Source organism: Morone saxatilis, unplaced genomic scaffold, assembly GCF_004916995.1.
Source record: "Morone saxatilis isolate NCDOM2014 unplaced genomic scaffold, NCSU_SB_2.0 Contig16, whole genome shotgun sequence".
NCBI classification, from domain to species: Eukaryota; Metazoa; Chordata; class Actinopteri; family Moronidae; genus Morone; species Morone saxatilis.
Genome location: NW_023339718.1, coordinates 16,566,748 through 16,586,137, shown reverse-complemented (window position 1 = coordinate 16,586,137; position 19,390 = coordinate 16,566,748). Strand labels below are relative to the sequence as shown.

Genomic DNA, 19,390 nt, shown 5'->3' with positions numbered 1-19,390 from the left:
GAAGTGCGAATCTGTGAATATATTGCCAACTTTACTGCAGTCGCTGACACTACGACTCCCAGGTGGGCCAGTCCTTGAACGCATCATGCCTCTCCCCTCCTTTATGACGCCTCTCTTTTATCACACCCTACCTGAGGTGTCAGACTTTTCCCTCTGTGTTTGTGCCCTAAATTGTGTATTTTGTTTTTGTTTTACTTACTTTTTGTTACAGCTGTTGTCGTTATGTGTTCAGAAGCGGTCATATTTGGTTTTTTCGTGTTTGTTTTGAGTTTTCTTTATGTCTTTATATGAGTCAGTGGATCTGAATGAAGATGAGGACTTAGGAAGTTCAAGGAAGTAGATAGACATTTTCTGAGGGCCAGGAGGGACATAGAGCAACATTAGTGACTAAGATGAGTTTAAATATATGTGTCTGGCTAATTCTGGCAAATCCAGTTCCTTTTTGAAACCAGCCGCCATGTTAGCTTATAACCCTCACAATGGTTTTGGGTGAACTTGCACATCCTTGAATGATGAAAATGAGTCTGTGTTGTTGCTGTCAGTGAAATTCAAACTTAATTCTTTCACCTCTGATTTCATCAGGACGTGATGACCACAGATGATGACCACAGATGGCCTGTATGTGTCCTGGCTACAACATGCACAAACAATTCATGTCAGGTCAATACAAGACATGCAGTCAAATCACGACTTTATGATGTCATTTCCTTTTTCAGGGTACACAGCATGACAGCTTGTGCCAGGACGAGGAGAGCCGGGGTATCTCAAAACCAGGGAACATAAAAAAAAACTGCGAGGTTAGATACCACTAAAGGTAAGTGACGAAATCAGTGGTTCCCAACCTGGGCGGCAGGACACCCAGGCAGGGTCCCAAGATAAGTCTGAAGGGTCCCAATATGACACATAACACAACAGGGAAGCGTTTATTTTGTCAGACTTTCCTTTAATGTAATACAAAGAACAAACACCTAATTTGTAGAAGTGACTAAAATCTTACAATTACAACATTTCTCCTTTTTTTAAAATTGTATTAGGGCTAAATTGGGAATGTAGCTGTTGCTTGTTTGTCACGTGTTGGCAGGCATGTCTCCACCGGGGAAACCAGTCCTGCTTGGCTGCAGGTCCTCTGAGAGGGAGATGTTTACCTGCTGGTGGGAGCCAGGCTCTCATGGAGGGCTGCTGACCACGCACCGCCTCTATTATGAGTGAAAAAGGTCAGTACGATTGCTAGGCGAGCAAAGCTGTTGTTGTGGGTGTCAGTGTAGTGTTGTAGACAGGCCCGGATCTAGTGGGCTGCGTTGCTGGTGTGGGCTGCGCCATGCAAAAGAGAGTGTTTCTGCTAAGCTAAAATTAAAGAAGGGAAGGTGGTTAAAAAGTGCACACACTTAAAACTACAAGGATAATACGATTGTGCCTGTTGACTGTCACAGTATGCCCTGTTGACATCTTTTTACTGCCCAATAAACGTCTTGATTCCAGCGAAACAGGACACAGCTGGGTTTCGCAGCCGTTCTAGACAATGCTTGAGATTCTACCAGAAGCGTCCCAGAAGTGCTTCTCCACCCTGCTCCTCAGGCCTAGCCTATTTTTGACAGAAACCGCATCGGTCGGCACAGAGCAGATCAAGCTCGGACAGGAAGTCAGACTCAAGAATGGGATAGAGCATCTGGTCAGTTTTCAACTTGGCACGCTCCCGGTGGGGTGCAGCTGGGCGGATGACAGAACAAAACCACGTTGCAGAGACAGTGTAATAGAGCCGTGCCCGGTGGAATCAAGTCCAGCTCTGGTACACAGACATGTGGAAAACTACCAGCTCCCTTGTTCACACACTTGTGCTCATTCAGCTGAGCACAAATCTGTGTTGCTGTGCAAGTAAAGCTGTGTGACCCTCAATCACTCTGGCTTCAGGGCAAAATGCCAACACTGATTGTTTAAGACTGAAAGCTGATGTTCATCAACTTTTAATAATTTAAAAACAACTCTGCAGCTATTAGACTAGTGCCACCAATATCTCATATTTAGTTTCTAAATACATGCAAAACTAATGACACCGGTCTCAGCTGTACGTAAGACTAAAAGTAAGTAAGAAAACAACAATGTAGAATAACAAAGACGGTGAATGAAGGATCATTTCAGTAAAGCAAACTTCTGTATATCGAAAATATTCTCTAAACTGCTTTTGGCATTTTTTTCTTGGTTATGACAAATATGTAGAATATCATTCCTGTGGGTTTGGCTCTGCACTGTGCTACTAACTGTTCAATGTCTATAATAAGTAATGTCCTCTATTAGACTTTATGGATTATTGTCAAAATGACTTAAATGACTTAAAATTAAAACATCTAGTAAATTAAAACATTTGTGACAGCAGACACAAGGTGGCACAAATGAAAACCTGAACTGAATGAGCTGCTTTGTGTAAAATTTGTGTACAGTCTCAGATCAAATTTCCTATCATTTGTTTAGTTTTGTACGTCATCATCGGAGCAGTGACCTCTCCAAGAAAAAAAAACCCATTCGATTTGGTTCCAGAGGCCTACACTTCATCAGTGAACTTAAAGCGTCAAACAAGAGAACAGCCAGTTAATAAACACATTCCTGAACACTCACATTAACACAGTGGGGTCACAAAGAAGTCCTTTTTCTTTTGTTTACCCCTTTTATTTCCCAAAACAGAAGTTGTCGTCATCAGAGGACTGATGACCTGAATCTGTGATCTGTAAGTGAACAAAAGCTTTACCGCGCTGCCAGTGTGTTAAACATATTGCAAGAGTCGGCACTAGACAATAACTAAATCCTAGTGATAAATGTTTTCTGTTTGTTTTGAGGTAAAAATGATTAGTTGATTATTTCAGCTAAAAAAAAAAATATTTAAAGACTAAAATCGGTAAAAGTTTATCTTTGGATTGAAGTGTGTAAGGCGTAATACTGAACTTTGTCGATTTGTGATGGACATTTATTGCTATTTTCTATTTTTCGGACCAAAGTTGATTAACAAAGAAACAACGATTAGTCACAGACCTACTTTGTTTACATCGGTTATGTTAGTACATAACATAAACATAGGTCTGTGTTTTCAGTTATAATCAGATGGCAAATCCCACAGTTGGTGATGAGGCAACTAAACGCCGCCTCAAAGTTTGTAAAGGGTGAAGCAGATCGAGCCTACCGGAAAGCCCGCTGTACCTGCCTTTACTTTGCACTTTGTATAGACAACCTGATGCGTACAGTGCATCATATTGGTATTTATTCTGCATGCAGACTTTTTAGTGATCAGAATTGTGTTACTTCTTCAGTGTGAACAAACTACAGACTAAAACCTGCTTAGAAGCAGTATATGTGGACCTGGGACACAGTAAAACAAATCTACCTTTTGACCTAAATGTAATGTGATGTTGAAGCTATGTGTAGTGCTTGGTTTATGTGCCCCTCTTGAGTGCTGCTTGGTGTACTATTGAACTACTTTTTAAATCATGTTCATTGGACGTCCTCAGACTAACTGTACGGACAGTTTCCGCCTGTGTGGACATTGTAGTGACATTGTGTATTTGTGTATGCTTGGTTGAATATTTGCATCCATTATGAAGGCTTTATAAGCTGTAATTAATCACTACTTTATTGTATTTTCTATACCTACTTTGCACAGACTGTTCTCCTTGTTGCTGCCTGGCAGTCGATACAGGAGCATGGCTGCGTGTACCAGCAGACTTAACAAGTGTTTCTACCACCAGGCCATCAGACTTTCCCAACTCATTAACCTATACAGGAATCCTGTGACAGTAAAATGAACTATCAACCATATCTGCTACTACTGTACCAGGACTGATAACAGTGCATGTGCAATACTGTATTCACTTTACTTTTACACATAATCCTCTTTATCATATATTCATAAAATGTAGTATATCTATACAGTATGTTTATGTATTTAGAACAGATACTTATAGCATATTTATACCTACGTATAGTGTACATTTTTTTATAGTAATACTTCTCATGCTCCTGTATAGACTTTACATACTTATATAGTTATATTTTATTTATCTCATTCCATTTTATTGTAATCTTTCTTAAAAAAAAATCTTTATCTTATTTCAACCCTATGTGACTAGTGCTGTTATTGTGATTAGTCCTCTCGTCCAACACTTTACATTGTACCGTTGTTCAATAAAACTACTTGAACAAAATAGGCATTTCATAATGTCACAGGAGTATTAAAACAAAACCAAATAGCTTACAGTGTTGGGTGCCAGACACACATTATAATAGTATTACTGTGAGTTTCTGTGGTTTTCAATTTCAAATAATTTCTAACCTACTACCTACCCGAGTGTGCCGGCTAGTTAACTTAACAGTTTACTTTAAGACAAGAAGTTCTTGTCCTGGAGGAAAGTGATACAGACACAACTACAGCACTAACTTTGCTCTGCCAAAGATTGTTTATGCATCAAGATGAGCCACTGTAGGTGGATGTTTAGATTTTTTTTTGTAATTCTTAACAGAATTTAATGGTAATTTGCAGGTGGGCTACAATGCACTGCGTTCAGGATTTAGTGTTTAAAATAAGTTGTTCCAATAACCTTTTTTTTTATTTTTTTTTTTATTTTTTTTTACCTCCTATCAATAATTATTCACTGTTTAAATGGCTGACCTTATCTTAAACTATTACACCAAAAGGTATGACATGCTGTTTCAGTAGCATATGCAATTCATTTAATGATATGGTGTTGCTGAGTTACCAGCATTAGGGCAGTGGTTTCCAAACCAGGGGTACCTGCCCCAGCAGGGGTACCTGCCCCACCAGGGGTACCTGCCCCACTAGGGGGTACTTCTGCTGTTGCCAGGGGGCATGTGGAGAGATTGTAGCTCAACTAATTTGAAAAGTATGAATTCATGATTTGATTTTTACAAAAAAAAAAAAAAAACACAGCTTAAACAATTAATGTATGTGTTTAAGTGTAATATATTTGACCACTTATCTTAAGCTATGACTTCAGTGGTGATGCCGCGGTATCGCTGTCAGATAATAAAATCAGGTGGAAGTGAGACATCTCAACCCCGCTGCGCTCTCTGGCTGCGCAGACAACAAACCCCTCCCTTCACGGCTTAAGAGGACACCTCTTCCTCATTATATACCCTACCTGGGTTGACAGACGCACCGGTTGCCAAGTGCGTGAGGGTCGCCTACAGTAATGCCTTGACGGAAGAAGGCTGTGGTTGTGTCAACAGCAGTTAAATGTAGTTCATTAACAAAGTGGCGAAGGTCGACTCGACGCCTGTCCTAATTTGGAAAGTGAGGTGAGTGAACACTAGAGTTGTATTAACCTGTATGTATGCAGACTGACTACCCTTGTCTAACTTATCGTATAATGTTTACTTTCTTCTAAAAGGAGTGTGTTTGTGTGTGGCCATACCATGGAAACTTGGATTGTTGTGTTTTATTTATTATTATTTTGTCCATCATAACAGCAGAAACCTAATAGAAACGCTTTACAAGTAATACAACTTGTTTCTTTCAAATGATTAATTACTTAAATATTAATAGAGATTATAATAGGCATTAGTTGTTTTTTCTCCTCAGTTCTTTTCAATTTACACCAAGAATTGTAGTTTATAGAAAAGAGTGACTATGATGTACAATTTCATCTCTACAGTATTGTATGTGTGTGTATATTAAACGGTACAGCATGGAATAATACTAACATTAATTAAATACGAGGATTTCTCAGGATCTCTCATTTCTCAAGATCTCAGTGTTAGATTTAAGGTTTATTCAGCTTCAGCCATTATGTAATTTAGTTAATGGAATTACATATATTATGAGAATTTAAAAAAGCAAGTAGAAATAATATTATAGTACATATATAATAGTATTATCCCAGACACACTGCTTAGACTGAGTGTGAAACTGGATATTTGGCATTTGGTAGTCGATTGGTTTTGACATCTAGTCTACAATTGAGAAATAAGCCAGATCCCTCCTTGCTCAAGTCATCCTGTTAAAACTTGTCAGAGCAGGCATGGCAACAGGAAACCGAGCTTGTTGTCACTCTGGTTACTGTACGAAATAAGAAGAAGAAAAAAACATTGAGAAGGTGTTGCCCTTTTGTACACTAAAGGCTTCCAGTCAATAAAGGCAGTTTTCCCACACCCCCTCAGGTGACTAACTTCATAAAGCATTTTGGCATTTGGCTGTTTTAGAGTCAGAACCGAGCCGCATAAATTTGCCAAGTCTTCACTCTGAGCCAATCAATCAACCTCTGGTACATGTAAAAGAAAAACATTCAGGAAATCAGCACAGGACTTGGAGGCAAATAAACGCGTTGAGTGTGTTGCCACTCTGTCACTATAACACGTACTGTAGGTGTAGGTGAGCTCAGAGGAATAGGGAAGTACATTCAGTAATGATCTAAAGTCCATTTGGGTTATATTTCACGGAGGATATTTGTCAGTGAGCTGAGTCAGAACATGCAGTGAAGTTTTTATCATTTAACATTTAGGACTGAACTATATTCTTGACCATTAAAGATCCCCTTCACATACGACAAATACAAATAGTTTGCTTGGAACAATAATGTCTTATGTTGTCTGTAAAATAAAGTATAATGTTCACATTCCTCCAGAATCTATGACTATGGATTGACACATTTTGTTCATTTCTTCAGTGTATATGCACTGGTGGCTTGTATAAATTGCATAATGGACCAGGCTTGATTTCAGACTATTTGTGAAGCCACAATCAAGGAACAAAGAGAAAAAACACATTTTTGAGTGGAGGAGAACTTTTATTTTTGTTGTATGTTTGTTGGACAGATTCAGCACGAACCCACCAGGATACAGGATAATCATTTTCACAGTCAGCTTATTCTGGTAAATCCAGTTCCTTTTTGAAACCTGATGCTCCAGTAATATTCACCTTGTAACCCTTTTGGGTGACGTTGCAGATTCTTTCTCTGATGAAAGTGATGAAAGGGGTCATATGATGCTGTCAGTCAAATCATAATTGCATACTAATTCATATTTTTAGCCGTAGATCATATTTCATCAGCATGTGATGACCGCAGATGGCCTGTATGTGTTGGCTACAACATCTACAAACAAGTATTGGTTGGGCTCGTTGTTTTACCTTCATGTCTCCTTGTTTTAAGTAAAAACAAGTCAAGCAGCCAAACAATGGCCAGTTAGTGTAGTGATGCTTAGAGAAGTGGGGTATACTGTTAATATATGCCCCCAATTTATTTTTTAAGTAGCTCGTTCAGCAAAGGATAAACGCCCTGACATGTAAGACTAGTCTTGCATAGTTAGTTCACCAAAATATGAGCCAGTAGTATTTGAATTAATTGTTCAGGGAGTAAGGCTCATTATGAAATTAACATTAGCCTCAGAAGAGGTGCAGATTTTGCTGTTAGTACTGAGTACCGGGTAACACAACTACATAATTATGCATTTCGTGTAGAGTATTCCTGCGAAAAGTGGACAGCTATGTCATGCCTTCACCATCCTAGGAAAACGTTTAGCATGCAGAATATTGCTACATCAGAGAGGATTTAGAAGTGCCACCTGTATACTGTATACCTGCGTATAACCTTTACTACACCACTGACCGTGTGTATATATGACCTCATTAACCACAAGCTGGTGATGTCACTTCCTTTTTCAGGACGCACCTGTGACAGTTTGTGCCAGGATGAGGAGAGACCTTGGAGTGGCGCTGCTCTTGCTGCTGTTTACAGCTGTAGAGTCCAACAGTAGGTTCACAACATTGTTGTTTAAAGGGTTGGTTCTCTCAAAATATAAAAAAAAGCCCAAACATTACAGTGATCCATATACCACCTACAGTGGTAGATAGACTTAGACATGCAGCTTAGGAGATCTGCCTCTGAGATTTCTCCAGTGCTCACAGCATTGGAAAATTACATTAAAGAAATTCTCTTTTCCAGAAACAGTCTCTGATACTCTGGATAATCCACAGATCTCACTGTCAACAGTGTGAATTGGAACTACTTTCTACTGAATAAATAGATCTCTTTTGTCCTTTCATACATCTTTATGTAACATATTGGTGTCATGTCTGAATAAGTAACCCAATCAAAAGTGGTAAAAAGTCACAAGGTAATCTTGCTAGGTAACGCTTTCAAATGGACGATTGATACCTTTCTCAATTGTCCATTAAGTATAAAACTACAGCCGGCAGTCCGTTATCTTCGCTTATCACAAAGACTGGGAACAGAAGGTAAACAGCTGAAGAGAGTAAATAGAGTATCCTGGTTATGAACATGTTTTTGGAGTATGCTGGTTATGTTTTGCGAATGTAAACATAATTTCTTGGTTGAGATGGTGAGAAATCATATCTGCAAGCAGCGGATCTGAAAACCTGGATACTGTTGGTACTGTGGTGTTGGTACTGATCATGTATACAGGGATATTGTAATTGACGTTTTTCCTGTTCAATTAAAAGCCTTATCCCGAATATGATCAACTAACTAGTTTGCATATAAACACACGCATAGATGTAACTGTTGAATTATTCAACGGCGGTTTTCCAATTCTGTGTGCACAAACAACATTAACCTTCATGAACTGGGGTGGTTGAGGAAACCTTAGACTACATTCACAGTGCAAGCACAAGAGTAGCCTAGATCATATTATTTTTTGTTGCTCATATACAACTCAGATCATTTCATGACTGTAAACAGCAGAAATATGAAATCAGATACAGGTCTGATTTTATGCCATGTGACCTCAGTGTGAACAATCATATCAGAATTCATATGACTTTTACTTCACTCTAGATTGACATTTGTAATGCGGGTCACTTCAAGTCTGTGAACTGTTAACACTGGAATTTGATATGGGCCACATTTTAAAAACAGCCAAACAAAAAAAAAAATCAGATCAGAGCAATCAATCAGAATTGAGTGCTAAGGCTTTGCAGTGTGAACATTAGAACATTAACCTTAGAGATGCATATCACATTCCTCGGCAAAGAAAACCAAAACTGAATGCATGGATAGATACTGTTAAAGGTAGCTGAAAAATGTTTTTATGACATTTTGTGAACCAGCCCTTGTTTAATAAAACACTCTGTCTCTCTTTTGAAAATCGTTTAAATGCTAAACTGGGAATTGGGAGCTGACGCTTGTTTGTCACGTGTTGCCAGGCATGTCTCCACCAGGGAAACCAGTCCTGCTTGGCTGCAGGTCCCCTGAGAAGGAGACATTTACCTGCTGGTGGGAGCCAGGATCCGACGGAGGGCTGCCGACCACGCACCGCCTCTATTACGAGAGAGAAACGTCAGTCCAGTTACTAAGTTTTTTTTTAGATTTATTGAAATTTTAGAATTGTTTTTCTTTATTCACAGTAGAGATACAGGAAAGGTGAGGGAGGAAAAGAGGGAGATTACATTCAACAAAGGCCCCCATCTGGAATCAGACCAGGGTTTAAATCACAGTATATTGTGATTTAAATTTGCCCCATTGAGTTTCAGATAAGTCTATCACCCACACTGACAACTTAACAACAACAGCTTTCCCTTGTTGTCAGTAGTAGCATTGTAGACAGGTGAGTGGAAAACTACCAGCTACTTTGTTCATACACTTGTGCTCAGTCAGCTGAGCACAAATCTTTGTTGCTGTGCAAGTAAACCTACAGACTTCAAACACTTTTTGTGACCCTCACTTGCCCTAGCCAGAGGGAAAAATGCCAATCCTGACAGTTTGAGACTTTTCAAGCATGGCAGCGTCAGTCAGTTTATCCACAACTTCGGTCCAGACTCCCTACAATAATTAAACAATGTGAATTTGACTATTGATGTTGATTCCCTGTAAAACTAATGGCATTTCCATTAACCTCAGCTGATGAGATAATAATAATAAAAATACACAAAGTGCTTTACATGGTTAATGGTGATCATGGTGTCACAGAGTCATGCATAGCTGTAGACTTTCAGTCTTATTAATACATAAAATGTGAAATTTATGGTTTGACAAAAAATGTACAACACACCTTACATTACATTACATCTGAGACATATCTGATCATCAGTCAAACCCAATACTTCTTTATTGAGGGCCAATAGCACAGTTGTACAATGCTGACCTTGTTGTAACCATATGTAAGTAGAATGCCCTTACTCATATCCTGGTCAGTAAAGGTCTTGCTTTGTCTTCGTACAGATTGGAGGGAGTGCACGAGTGTCCGGACTATCTGTCAGCTGGGAGGGACTCCTGTTTCTTTAACAAGAGTCACACCTCCATCTGGGTCTACTACTACCTGACAGTGGTGGCCTTCAATTCCCTCGGAAATGCCACTTCAGACACCCTTAAGATTGATGTGATGGAAATCGGTAAGTTGTTGCTTCCAAGAAGAAGAGGGAATAGAGATTGAGTATGTTTCTATTCGCTGACACATATGTGCCCCCTATTTGTAATAGATGCACTCAAAAACCCTCAAAAGATAAGATATAAACATCAAGAGAATCTGTATTTGAATAGAGATTTCAGTAAAGCAAACTTCTGTATATTGAAAATATCCTCTAAACTGCTTTAAAGGTTTTTTTATTGGTTATGATGAATATGTAGAATATCATTCAATATGAAAGTGGGGTTGGTTCTGCACTGTACTACTTACTTACTAGTTACAATATCTATAAAAAGTAGTGACCTACTACTTCCTATAAGTAGGATTTTTCAACACAAATGTGACAAAAAAAACTGTAAAAGTTATTATTAATTATAATTAAGAATTGCTTAATCTGCTTAGCTTTTTGTGTCAGACTTGGAGTGATACACTTTGAACTATTGACAATGATTAGATCTAGTCATTAGAGTATAAGGTAACACAGCAGAACATTATCTATTGAGTCAGATAATGATTGGCACAGTTTTATTGACTGTGCAGTGTTCCTGGTCTTAGTAAGGAATGGAAAAGTACTGAGTGACAGAAACGAGGCGCAAATGAAAACCTGAACAGAATGTGGTGAAACTGGTTTGTGTCCATTGTAAAACTTGTGTACAGTCTCGGATCACATTTTACTTGTTTAGTCTGGCTATGCAAACAGTTTCGTATGTGATCTCCATGTACTGTAGTTACAATACATATGGAGCAGAGTCCTGTCACATGTAAGAAAATTGTAACTCCACTGCATTAGATCATGTCCCTCTGATGTAAACATACTTTAGGAAAGAATAAGATAAAAGATAATTTGATGTCCAAGGACCTTCACAAGCTCCCTTGAAGCACAGATGCCGCTTACTGCACATGCCCATGGCTGCTGTAAATCCTCTCAAAGAGAGGCCATGCTAGCGTCACGGCTGTAGGGATGACATTGCTAGTCGGTCCACCACAACGTCTCAACAACTATTGAATGGATTGACATTGAGTTTTGTATAGATATTGATGATCCCCTTTCCTCTAGCACCATTGGTCGGTTTTCACTTATTCGCTGAAATATGTCAACAAATACTGGATGGATTGCTATTAAATTGGGAAGGGATTTGTGTCCCTCTCAGGAGGAATTGTAATAAGAAAGTAATTTCCCCACGGGGATTATTAAAGTATTTCTGATTCTGATTCTGATTCTGATAACTCTGATCACCACGTTAAAATACTTAATGACCAGACAAATGCCAAACTAATAACATTCACATCAGCTGAAGCAATCATTTTCTTTTAGTCTTAATTAGCTAATATGCTTATATGCTGAACAGAGATGGTGAACATTGTACCTGCTAAACATCAGCATGTTAGCATTGTCATTGTGAGCATTTTTGCATGCTGATGTTAGCATTTAGTGCAAAGCACAGCCTGAAATAAGAGCTAATGTCGCTGTAGACTCTAATTTGTGTTCTGTCAATACCTGACAGTGAAGCCCAATGTTCCTGAAAATGTAACCATGCTGGTGGAGGGGAAAGAGGACACTCCAGATATTCAAATCAGATGGGAGCGTCCCTATAACACGGACACCAAGTCTGGCTGGGTCACCGTTAAATATGAACTAAGAGTCAAACAAGAAGGCAGCAACAAGTGGAAGGTGAGTTTTAAATGTTAAAACTGAACTGAAATAATTTGCAGATTAACTCTTTTCCACAGTTGCACCAAAAAGTATTACAGCTTTATTTTTACCCTTTTCGGTTCCTGCTGCACATTGTTTTTGTTGTTCAGGACAGAACAAGAAGTAACCTTGAAAGGTACACTCTGTGATCTGCATATTAAGAAAATGTAAAATATAGGATTAAAACCTGCTGTTTGTCTTTAACTAAAGGGGTCAACACTAGAGAATAGTTAAATCCATGTTACACATTCTGTTACACTCTGTTAACACTTGATTCAAGGTACAGCTAATCAGTAACAATTTTGATAAGTCATTTATTCCAGCAAATATGCCATACATTCATAGGAGCCAGCTCCTCAAATGTGAATATTTATAGTTTTTCTTAGTACTCTATTCAATTTTGTTGTTCAAAAAAAGACATTCGGAGGCGTCATCTTAGTCTCTGGGACGCTGTATTAGTCATTTTTCACCAGTTTCTGGAACTTTAAAGAACTGCTGCATTTGAGACCAGTTGCAGCTGAGAGAGCTTTAGTATGAATTGCAGCTGTCAAGCAGTCCAGGACTGTCAACACAAGTGTCAACTGCTTTAACCCAGTTCCATACGCCACACTAACAATATACAGTATGTACTATAGACACATGTGATACACCACTTTAAGTACAACAAATGTTCTACCTACCCGTATTTGCAACTACTGTTTTAGCCAAATGTGATCAAAACCTGGCTACAACATTTATTGATTTTTTTTTTCTCTAGTCGTATACGTCAGGTACACAAACCCATTTCACCCTGTACAGCGTCAGTCCCGGGTTGGTGCATATGGTCCAGGTGCGTTGCAGACTAGACCACGGCTCCTGGAGTGAGTGGACCAACACTACCTTTGTGAAGATCCCTAACAGTAAGTCTCACAAGCTCTTTGCAACATCTTTGGCTTTACAGTGAGGTGGCATCTGTTACGCCTACCGTACTGATAATAACTGGAAAATGCTTTTTTAATTTTTCTATAAATTTAGAATTTCAGAACGAAAAACCGTTTTGGATATTGGTTTCCTTCCTCTCTGCAATTCCTTTCCTTGCAACAATGTGCATCTTGGTCATGAAGAGGAAACAGTATGTATCTACTACAAAAAAGATAAATAACTTTTTATCTAAAACCGGGATGATAAGGGACTCATGACCCACTTTCTTTTGTCCCCCAGTGTGAAGCAGTGTGTTCTGCCCCCTGTTCCTGGTCCAAAGATAAGAGGAGTTGATTTTCAACTTCTCAAGGTGATACTGCTTTTGCATTGTATTTTCAACATATTTAGAAAGCTGCTTTGGAGTTGATAACAGTGAGTAGGTCATAATGTACTGAATTAACCCTAACAAACTGTTCCAGAGCGGGCGTTCTGAAGATGTCATCAATGCCATGATCATCAACCAGAACTTTCCTCTTATGGTAGGCTGGAAGGAACAGATGGAGGATTACCTGATAGTGACCGAGAATGACAATGGGCCTCTGCCGGATCCCTCCAATTCTCAAAAAAGAAAGAAAAGCTGGATTATGCCATCTGACTTCTACTTAGACTCAGAAATACAATATAACGGGTCAACCCCCATCCAAAATGACTGGCAGACGGCTGAGGAAGCAAAGAATGAAACAGATAACTTTGTGGAGCCATCCCAGCTGCCTACAAAGGAACAACAGTGCCCAAGTATAAACTTTGTAAACCCAGAAGCAACGGAACGGAGTCTGTCAAATAGCGGTTATGTGGATATTCAGAAACATGTGGAAAGCATACAGGAGGTAGATGTGAAACAGGTGGACTACAGCAGAGTGAAAGAGGTGAATGGTGACAATATTCTCATCCTTGAGAAAAAAAATCATCACAGCTCTGGCTCCATGGATGTTCAGACACAAGAGGACATATCCGAGGACTACAGCAGGGTGAAAAAGGTGGACAGTGACAATATGGTCTTCCTGCAGAAACAAAATGTGTCCGTTGACACTTCCTGTAGAGAGAAGGGTAACCAGTACACAGACTGTGTCCTTCAGAAGCAGAGAAACCTTCATGTGACTGGACCCGATAAAGTGGGGGTGTGCACAGGACTCATCGATAGCGGATATGTTGAAACTATACCTGCACCATCTTTAATGTAAAATTTTGTTTTATATGCAATGTCCAAATACATATGACAAATGTCCCCAGTAATTTACTGTGTGATCAGTGTTTTCACCATTTTCTGACATTTAATGGACCAAACAATTAATTGTTATCAAATTATCAACAGATTCATCAATAAAGAACATAATCGAACCTTATTATCTGATGGATTTCAATGACATTTGGCATTCATGGCCACCAGGCAATGTAACTTATCACCTAATTCACCTAAAACATTCTATATGTCCAGTACTTTGGTTTCTGACTTAGTACTGAACTCAGATGGTGAACATGGTAAACATTATACTTGCTAAACTTGAACCATAACACATTTAGCTTAAAGCACGGTGTGCTTAAGTACAGCCTCACAGAGCCACAGTCAGACAACAAATAACAAAAATATATGTGTATACAAGGAAGAGACTGATCCACGCTGCTACTTTCAAAGTCATCACACTCACAGCAAACATAGAATATGTATGTCAGTTAAAGTTTAAATGAGGTGACATATTCTAATGTAAGCAAGAAGGAAATCTGGTCATACTTGCTCATAAGACTTCATTTGATCCAGTTAAACTGAAGATTAATTTGGAAATAAACATACTGCACATAAACATGTTCATAGTCTAATCAACTAACCGGTTTATTTTGCAATATATATGTATAATTAAAAATGCAACTGGTTTTAAGAAAATTACCTATAAGTCACTTGACATACCAAGTTTCATTCTGAAATGTTACACAATATTTTTCATTCAGTTTTCATTTTCATATGTTTTATTTAAAATCAAAAATTATTACATTTTGTAATGCGTTTGAAATTGCTAATAAATTACATTTCCGTTTTACTTTGAGACGGGACATCCATCCTTTTGGAATGAGACATTTCATGTGTAGCGTCTGCAGAGGTGATTTTCTATCACATTGTATAAGGGGTTTAAAATAATTAATCAATCATCCTGTTCTATTTAAGGAGGGTCAGTGAAATAAGACAATTCAAATGTGGTAACAAAGGTTGTCATTTTCTCATAGAACCACGAATAGCAAATTAAAATGTTTAATCTAATCAATCCATCCTGTAATCTAATTTTAAGGGGGAGGGTAGTAATAGACAATTCAAAAAATGTGGTAAAAAGGTGTCATTTTTCATAGAAACCAACGACTAGCAAATTAAAATGTTTGTTCATTGTTAGTCATTTTGTGATCTTGAATGGCACTTGCATGGTGCAGTTTAAACTGATTATTTATGCTCCATCACCTTAAGGAAAGAAACTTAAAGAGTAAACATGCATTTTTTTGTCTTTGGTTTATATGTTAAATATAGTTTTAACAGTTATCTCATAGAAGATGTTTCTTATTTTCTTTAACCAAATAAACAACATTTTTGGGTAAACTGAACATTTGAGATATCACTCAAATATTTTCCAAGATTCTTTATTCAGATCAAAATTCTGTTATTTACTGTAATGTGTACTAACAAATGTTACAAAAATATCCAATTCTTGTTAATTTTTTTTCTACATTTAACTAAACAGATCTCAGGTGGTTAGTTTTTAGATTTGTACTTTTGAAGACTCTCCCAGTCTGTCTGTGATTTTGGGATGCCACAGGGAAGCATACTTGGTCCACCTCTCTTCCTCTTCTATATTAACTACCCACACTCCCTTAAAGTAAACACTGCATTTGTCCTCATTATGCAAGTGATTTCCTTGCATAAGAATTTTAATTTCCTGTGACCACTGAAACATCTGTCTATTAATGTATTAAAAAAATAATGTATCGTTTGCATCTCCATTCACCTAGGAAAGTTGTCAATACTCCATATTACACAGTTTACAAAAGCAGAATCAAAAAAAATATACATCATCATTAGGCCTTTCATCATCCAGTTCTAAATTCCTATCATTTCACAGTTTGGTCTCTTACTACCACATAATTTATTGAACCACATTATAGTAGAACATTTAAAGGATTAGTTCAACATTTTGGGAAATACACTTATTTGATTTCTGGTGGAGAATTAGATGAGAAAATTAATACATATCACCTTTCTGTATTGTACAAGTAAAGCTATAACCAGGAGCTACTTAGCTTAGCTTAGCATAAAGCATGGCTAGCAGCTGTTGGCTGTAACCTTATGATTTAAAAGACAGATATGAGTTGTCTTATCTAATTATCTAACTCGCAACCAGAAAACAAATCTTTCCAAAAATGTTGAACCTTTGCTGTAAGATTCATATGCAGCTTAAGACTGTGTATAGACTGTGACTGTGATTTATCCGAGCCCTGGAACTGACATTATTAAATGGATAGCAGTTATGCTAGTACTTTTTCAAAATGTCTGCTATAAAACAGCCTATTGTCAACACTCCTCCATGTAGAATTGACAGAATTCAGCAAGACTTCTTAGTAGTCTAGTATCCTATCGGGATTACCTTGCATGAACCCAAGCAACTTCTACTTCAAGATAAATGCAATTTTTTACATCTTCATAGGTGTAAAAAAATATGATCCTATACAATATTCATTTCATTCCTGAAATCTGAATTCTGAATAAATTTTGCCCATTTCAAATTTCATCACTTATTGCTTTGTTTCAACATGTGATGGACACTTAGCACTTTTTTATCATTATGCTATTTTATCATTATGCTATTTTATGTTTTTTTTTCCAATCACTATGTAGGTAAACAGAAAACTCACTAAACTTTTTAACAGAATCAAGTTAACAGCAGGTAATGTTTTTTTTTCTTTACATCATTTAGCTGTTTTTCCTCTTTCAAGAAAATCAAACGCTACCATTCACATCTAATCACAGGCAGTACAACATACTATGTGTAGTACTTTGGTAGTCTCAGACAAATAAAAAAAGTCTCTACTATGTAGTGCAATCAGGATAAAATAAACAAAGTTCTGACTTGTCATGCAAAAAAGGATTTCCTCTCTTATGCAAAGAAAGAGCATAGGTTAATTTTTAACCCTAAACTGAACCTAGGTGTAGCACGGTGGCCTAAGGGTTTGAGACTGTGGGCTTTAAACACGGCTCAATAAGATTCTGAGCTTGTGAAATCTATGAAAAACTGTTATGTTAATGTGTAGGAAAGATTTGTAGTTATAGAAATATTTTTGAGAATATGTAAATACATTTCTGCACAAATTAGATCAAGAAGAGAAAAAAATTAAGTGAAAAACTGTGAAACTAAGTTCCCACACCGTGTGCAACCCTGAAGTTACAAATCCAAAATTGTGTGGATGTGGAACTACCAGTGGCATGCACAGTTTGGGGACAGTGCTGAGTTTTCCAACAACCTCAAATCTTTTCTACATTAACAAACTTCAATTTCTCAAGTGTGTGATTTTGGCTGGGGATCTTTTGTTGCATGCTGTCCATCATCTCTCCCCCTTCATTTCCTGTCACCTCTCTAATGTCCCTGTTGAATAAAGGCAAAATGCCACAAACATTCTGAACCTAACCCAGAAGAGAAAAAGAAATTGCAACAATAAAACAGCATCAAAATGTCACTGATAATTTCTTAGTAGTAAATAACTGGTTGATATTTGACACACATTCAGTACATAAACGCCTGCTCATCCTTGTGGGGTGCTAATAGACAACATGATTGAAAATTCATATTGTGGGATCTTTTCAAGTGAGTGGTTTGGTCCTAGTAGGTGAGTGGTTAATCTTTCCAGTTTATCAACCCCCCACACACTCTTAAAATAATTTCAACTCAAACAAAAACATATGACTTTAGCTATTCAAAACAAAGAGAAAGGAATTCATGATTCATTGCAGACATCAGCCACATGAGTAATTTCCTGACAAAAATCCCCAGGGTGAGAATTGCAGCAGCAGAGCACTTTGCATTGCTCTTCCTCTGCATGTGGGATTAAGTCCATCCTAGTTTCTTCTAAAATGGCAATCAGCATGAGTGGGTTTGTTTCTTTTTTTTTTTTAGGCACGGAAGGCTTTGCCACTGTCAACTCTTCTCATCTTCATCAGCGTTTTCAGTACATTCACTTTCCAAGTGCATGGAGCTCAGCTGCTCCTCAAAGTTCAGAAATGTGTGGTTGTAATCCTTCTCCAACATTTTCTTCCAAATTTTTACTAGAATACAAAAACAATAATTATTATATTTTTATATGTCTTTCAAATAAGGTGAAATCTGTTATTGTATGCTCTAGCTCTGCGTCTCCCCTGTGGATTTAATTGGTCAAGTCACAAAATTACAGCTTTCACTTGGTTTTAAAGCACAGGTATGACCAACCTTGGGTCAGGAGAGTAACTTACTGTATTCTGGTTCCTCTGGGTTCGTGGCGTCAGGACTGGGCTCAGCCTCCTCAGCCAGGCTGCTGATCTGCAGGTCTTCAGTGTTCAACACCTGCTCCGTCTCTGCCTCGCCCGTCTGTTCCAGGCTCGACACCATCACTTCATAGGCTCTCCTAGCCTCAGACGACAACTCGATCATCTTATGATAGACATCCTGGGGGTAAGAAAGACGTTTTCAGCTTATTTAAATATACTTGATCAAATATCATTTATTGGTGCATTGATCATGTGTATGGACTGAAAATAGACCTGACCTGTGCACCGTCGTAGTTGAAGATGCCCACCAGGCTGACAGGCACTGCCTTGTTGACGCAGCGACCCAAAGCTTTCCTGGAGAGGGCAAACACGAATGGCACCCCCTGTTCACGACAAGTGTCGATGATGGTGTAAAGAGCTTCATCCAGGCCTCCTGTGAAAAGGTGACATTTTTCTAGGAGTGTCAGGATCACAGTTTTAAGCACTGTGGGTTTTTTAGCTGGTACACATTTATACCTTGTTGCTTCCAGGTTTGTAAATGAGTAGGATGCCAGGTCATGCAAAAACTGTCATGATCAGACTACTGTATGTACACATTTAGCTGGATAAATCTTGTGGCACCCCCTGGTGTCACTGAGTGTTTGTTTGTGGCCAGGTCAGATGGTGGTGCATGACTGGCCGGGTAATTGGCTGCCAACTGGGAGCACCTGGGCGGTGCTCCCCAGGCTACATAATCAAGGCCCTGTTGGGGCCCATTCTAAGTCTCTGCTGCTTCTGGTTCGTATTGTTGAGTTGTCCTAAGTTGTTGTTGGCTTTGTACTAATTTGTGTTCTTTTCTTTGCAGGCACGCTGCCAGTGGTGTGAGGAATGCAGCGTGGCCTCCCTTA

General features: G+C 38.4%; 2 protein-coding genes and 1 long non-coding RNA gene across 3 annotated transcripts in view; 2 read left to right on the top strand and 1 right to left on the bottom strand.

Moving 5' to 3' along the window:
• Positions 1-1,486, top strand: LOC118325272. Its single transcript, XR_004796601.1, has 3 exons — positions 1-62; positions 583-618; positions 717-1,486. It is a non-coding gene; the product is annotated as an uncharacterized LOC118325272 (long non-coding RNA).
• A 3,643-nt stretch (positions 1,487-5,129) lies between these two features.
• Positions 5,130-15,197, top strand: prlrb (prolactin receptor b). Its single transcript, XM_035657880.1, has 9 exons — positions 5,130-5,298; positions 7,661-7,748; positions 9,161-9,293; positions 10,176-10,345; positions 11,865-12,031; positions 12,810-12,951; positions 13,067-13,163; positions 13,253-13,322; positions 13,432-15,197. The coding sequence occupies exons 2-9, from the start codon at positions 7,688-7,690 to the stop codon at positions 14,191-14,193; spliced, it is 1,602 nt and encodes a 533-aa protein (XP_035513773.1). The 5' UTR covers positions 5,130-5,298; positions 7,661-7,687; the 3' UTR covers positions 14,194-15,197.
• Positions 15,198-16,607: 1,410 nt separating this feature from the next.
• LOC118325269 (selenocysteine insertion sequence-binding protein 2-like) overlaps positions 16,608-19,390 on the bottom strand; it is a 7,557-nt gene continuing 4,774 nt past the window's right edge. Inside the window, exons 16-18 of the mRNA XM_035657878.1 lie at positions 18,782-18,936; positions 18,489-18,681; positions 16,608-18,305 (exon numbers count right to left, since the gene is read on the bottom strand). Coding sequence (XP_035513771.1) covers positions 18,178-18,305; positions 18,489-18,681; positions 18,782-18,936 — 476 coding nt within the window. The 3' untranslated portion in view covers positions 16,608-18,177. The remainder of the gene's footprint in view (positions 18,306-18,488; positions 18,682-18,781; positions 18,937-19,390) is intronic.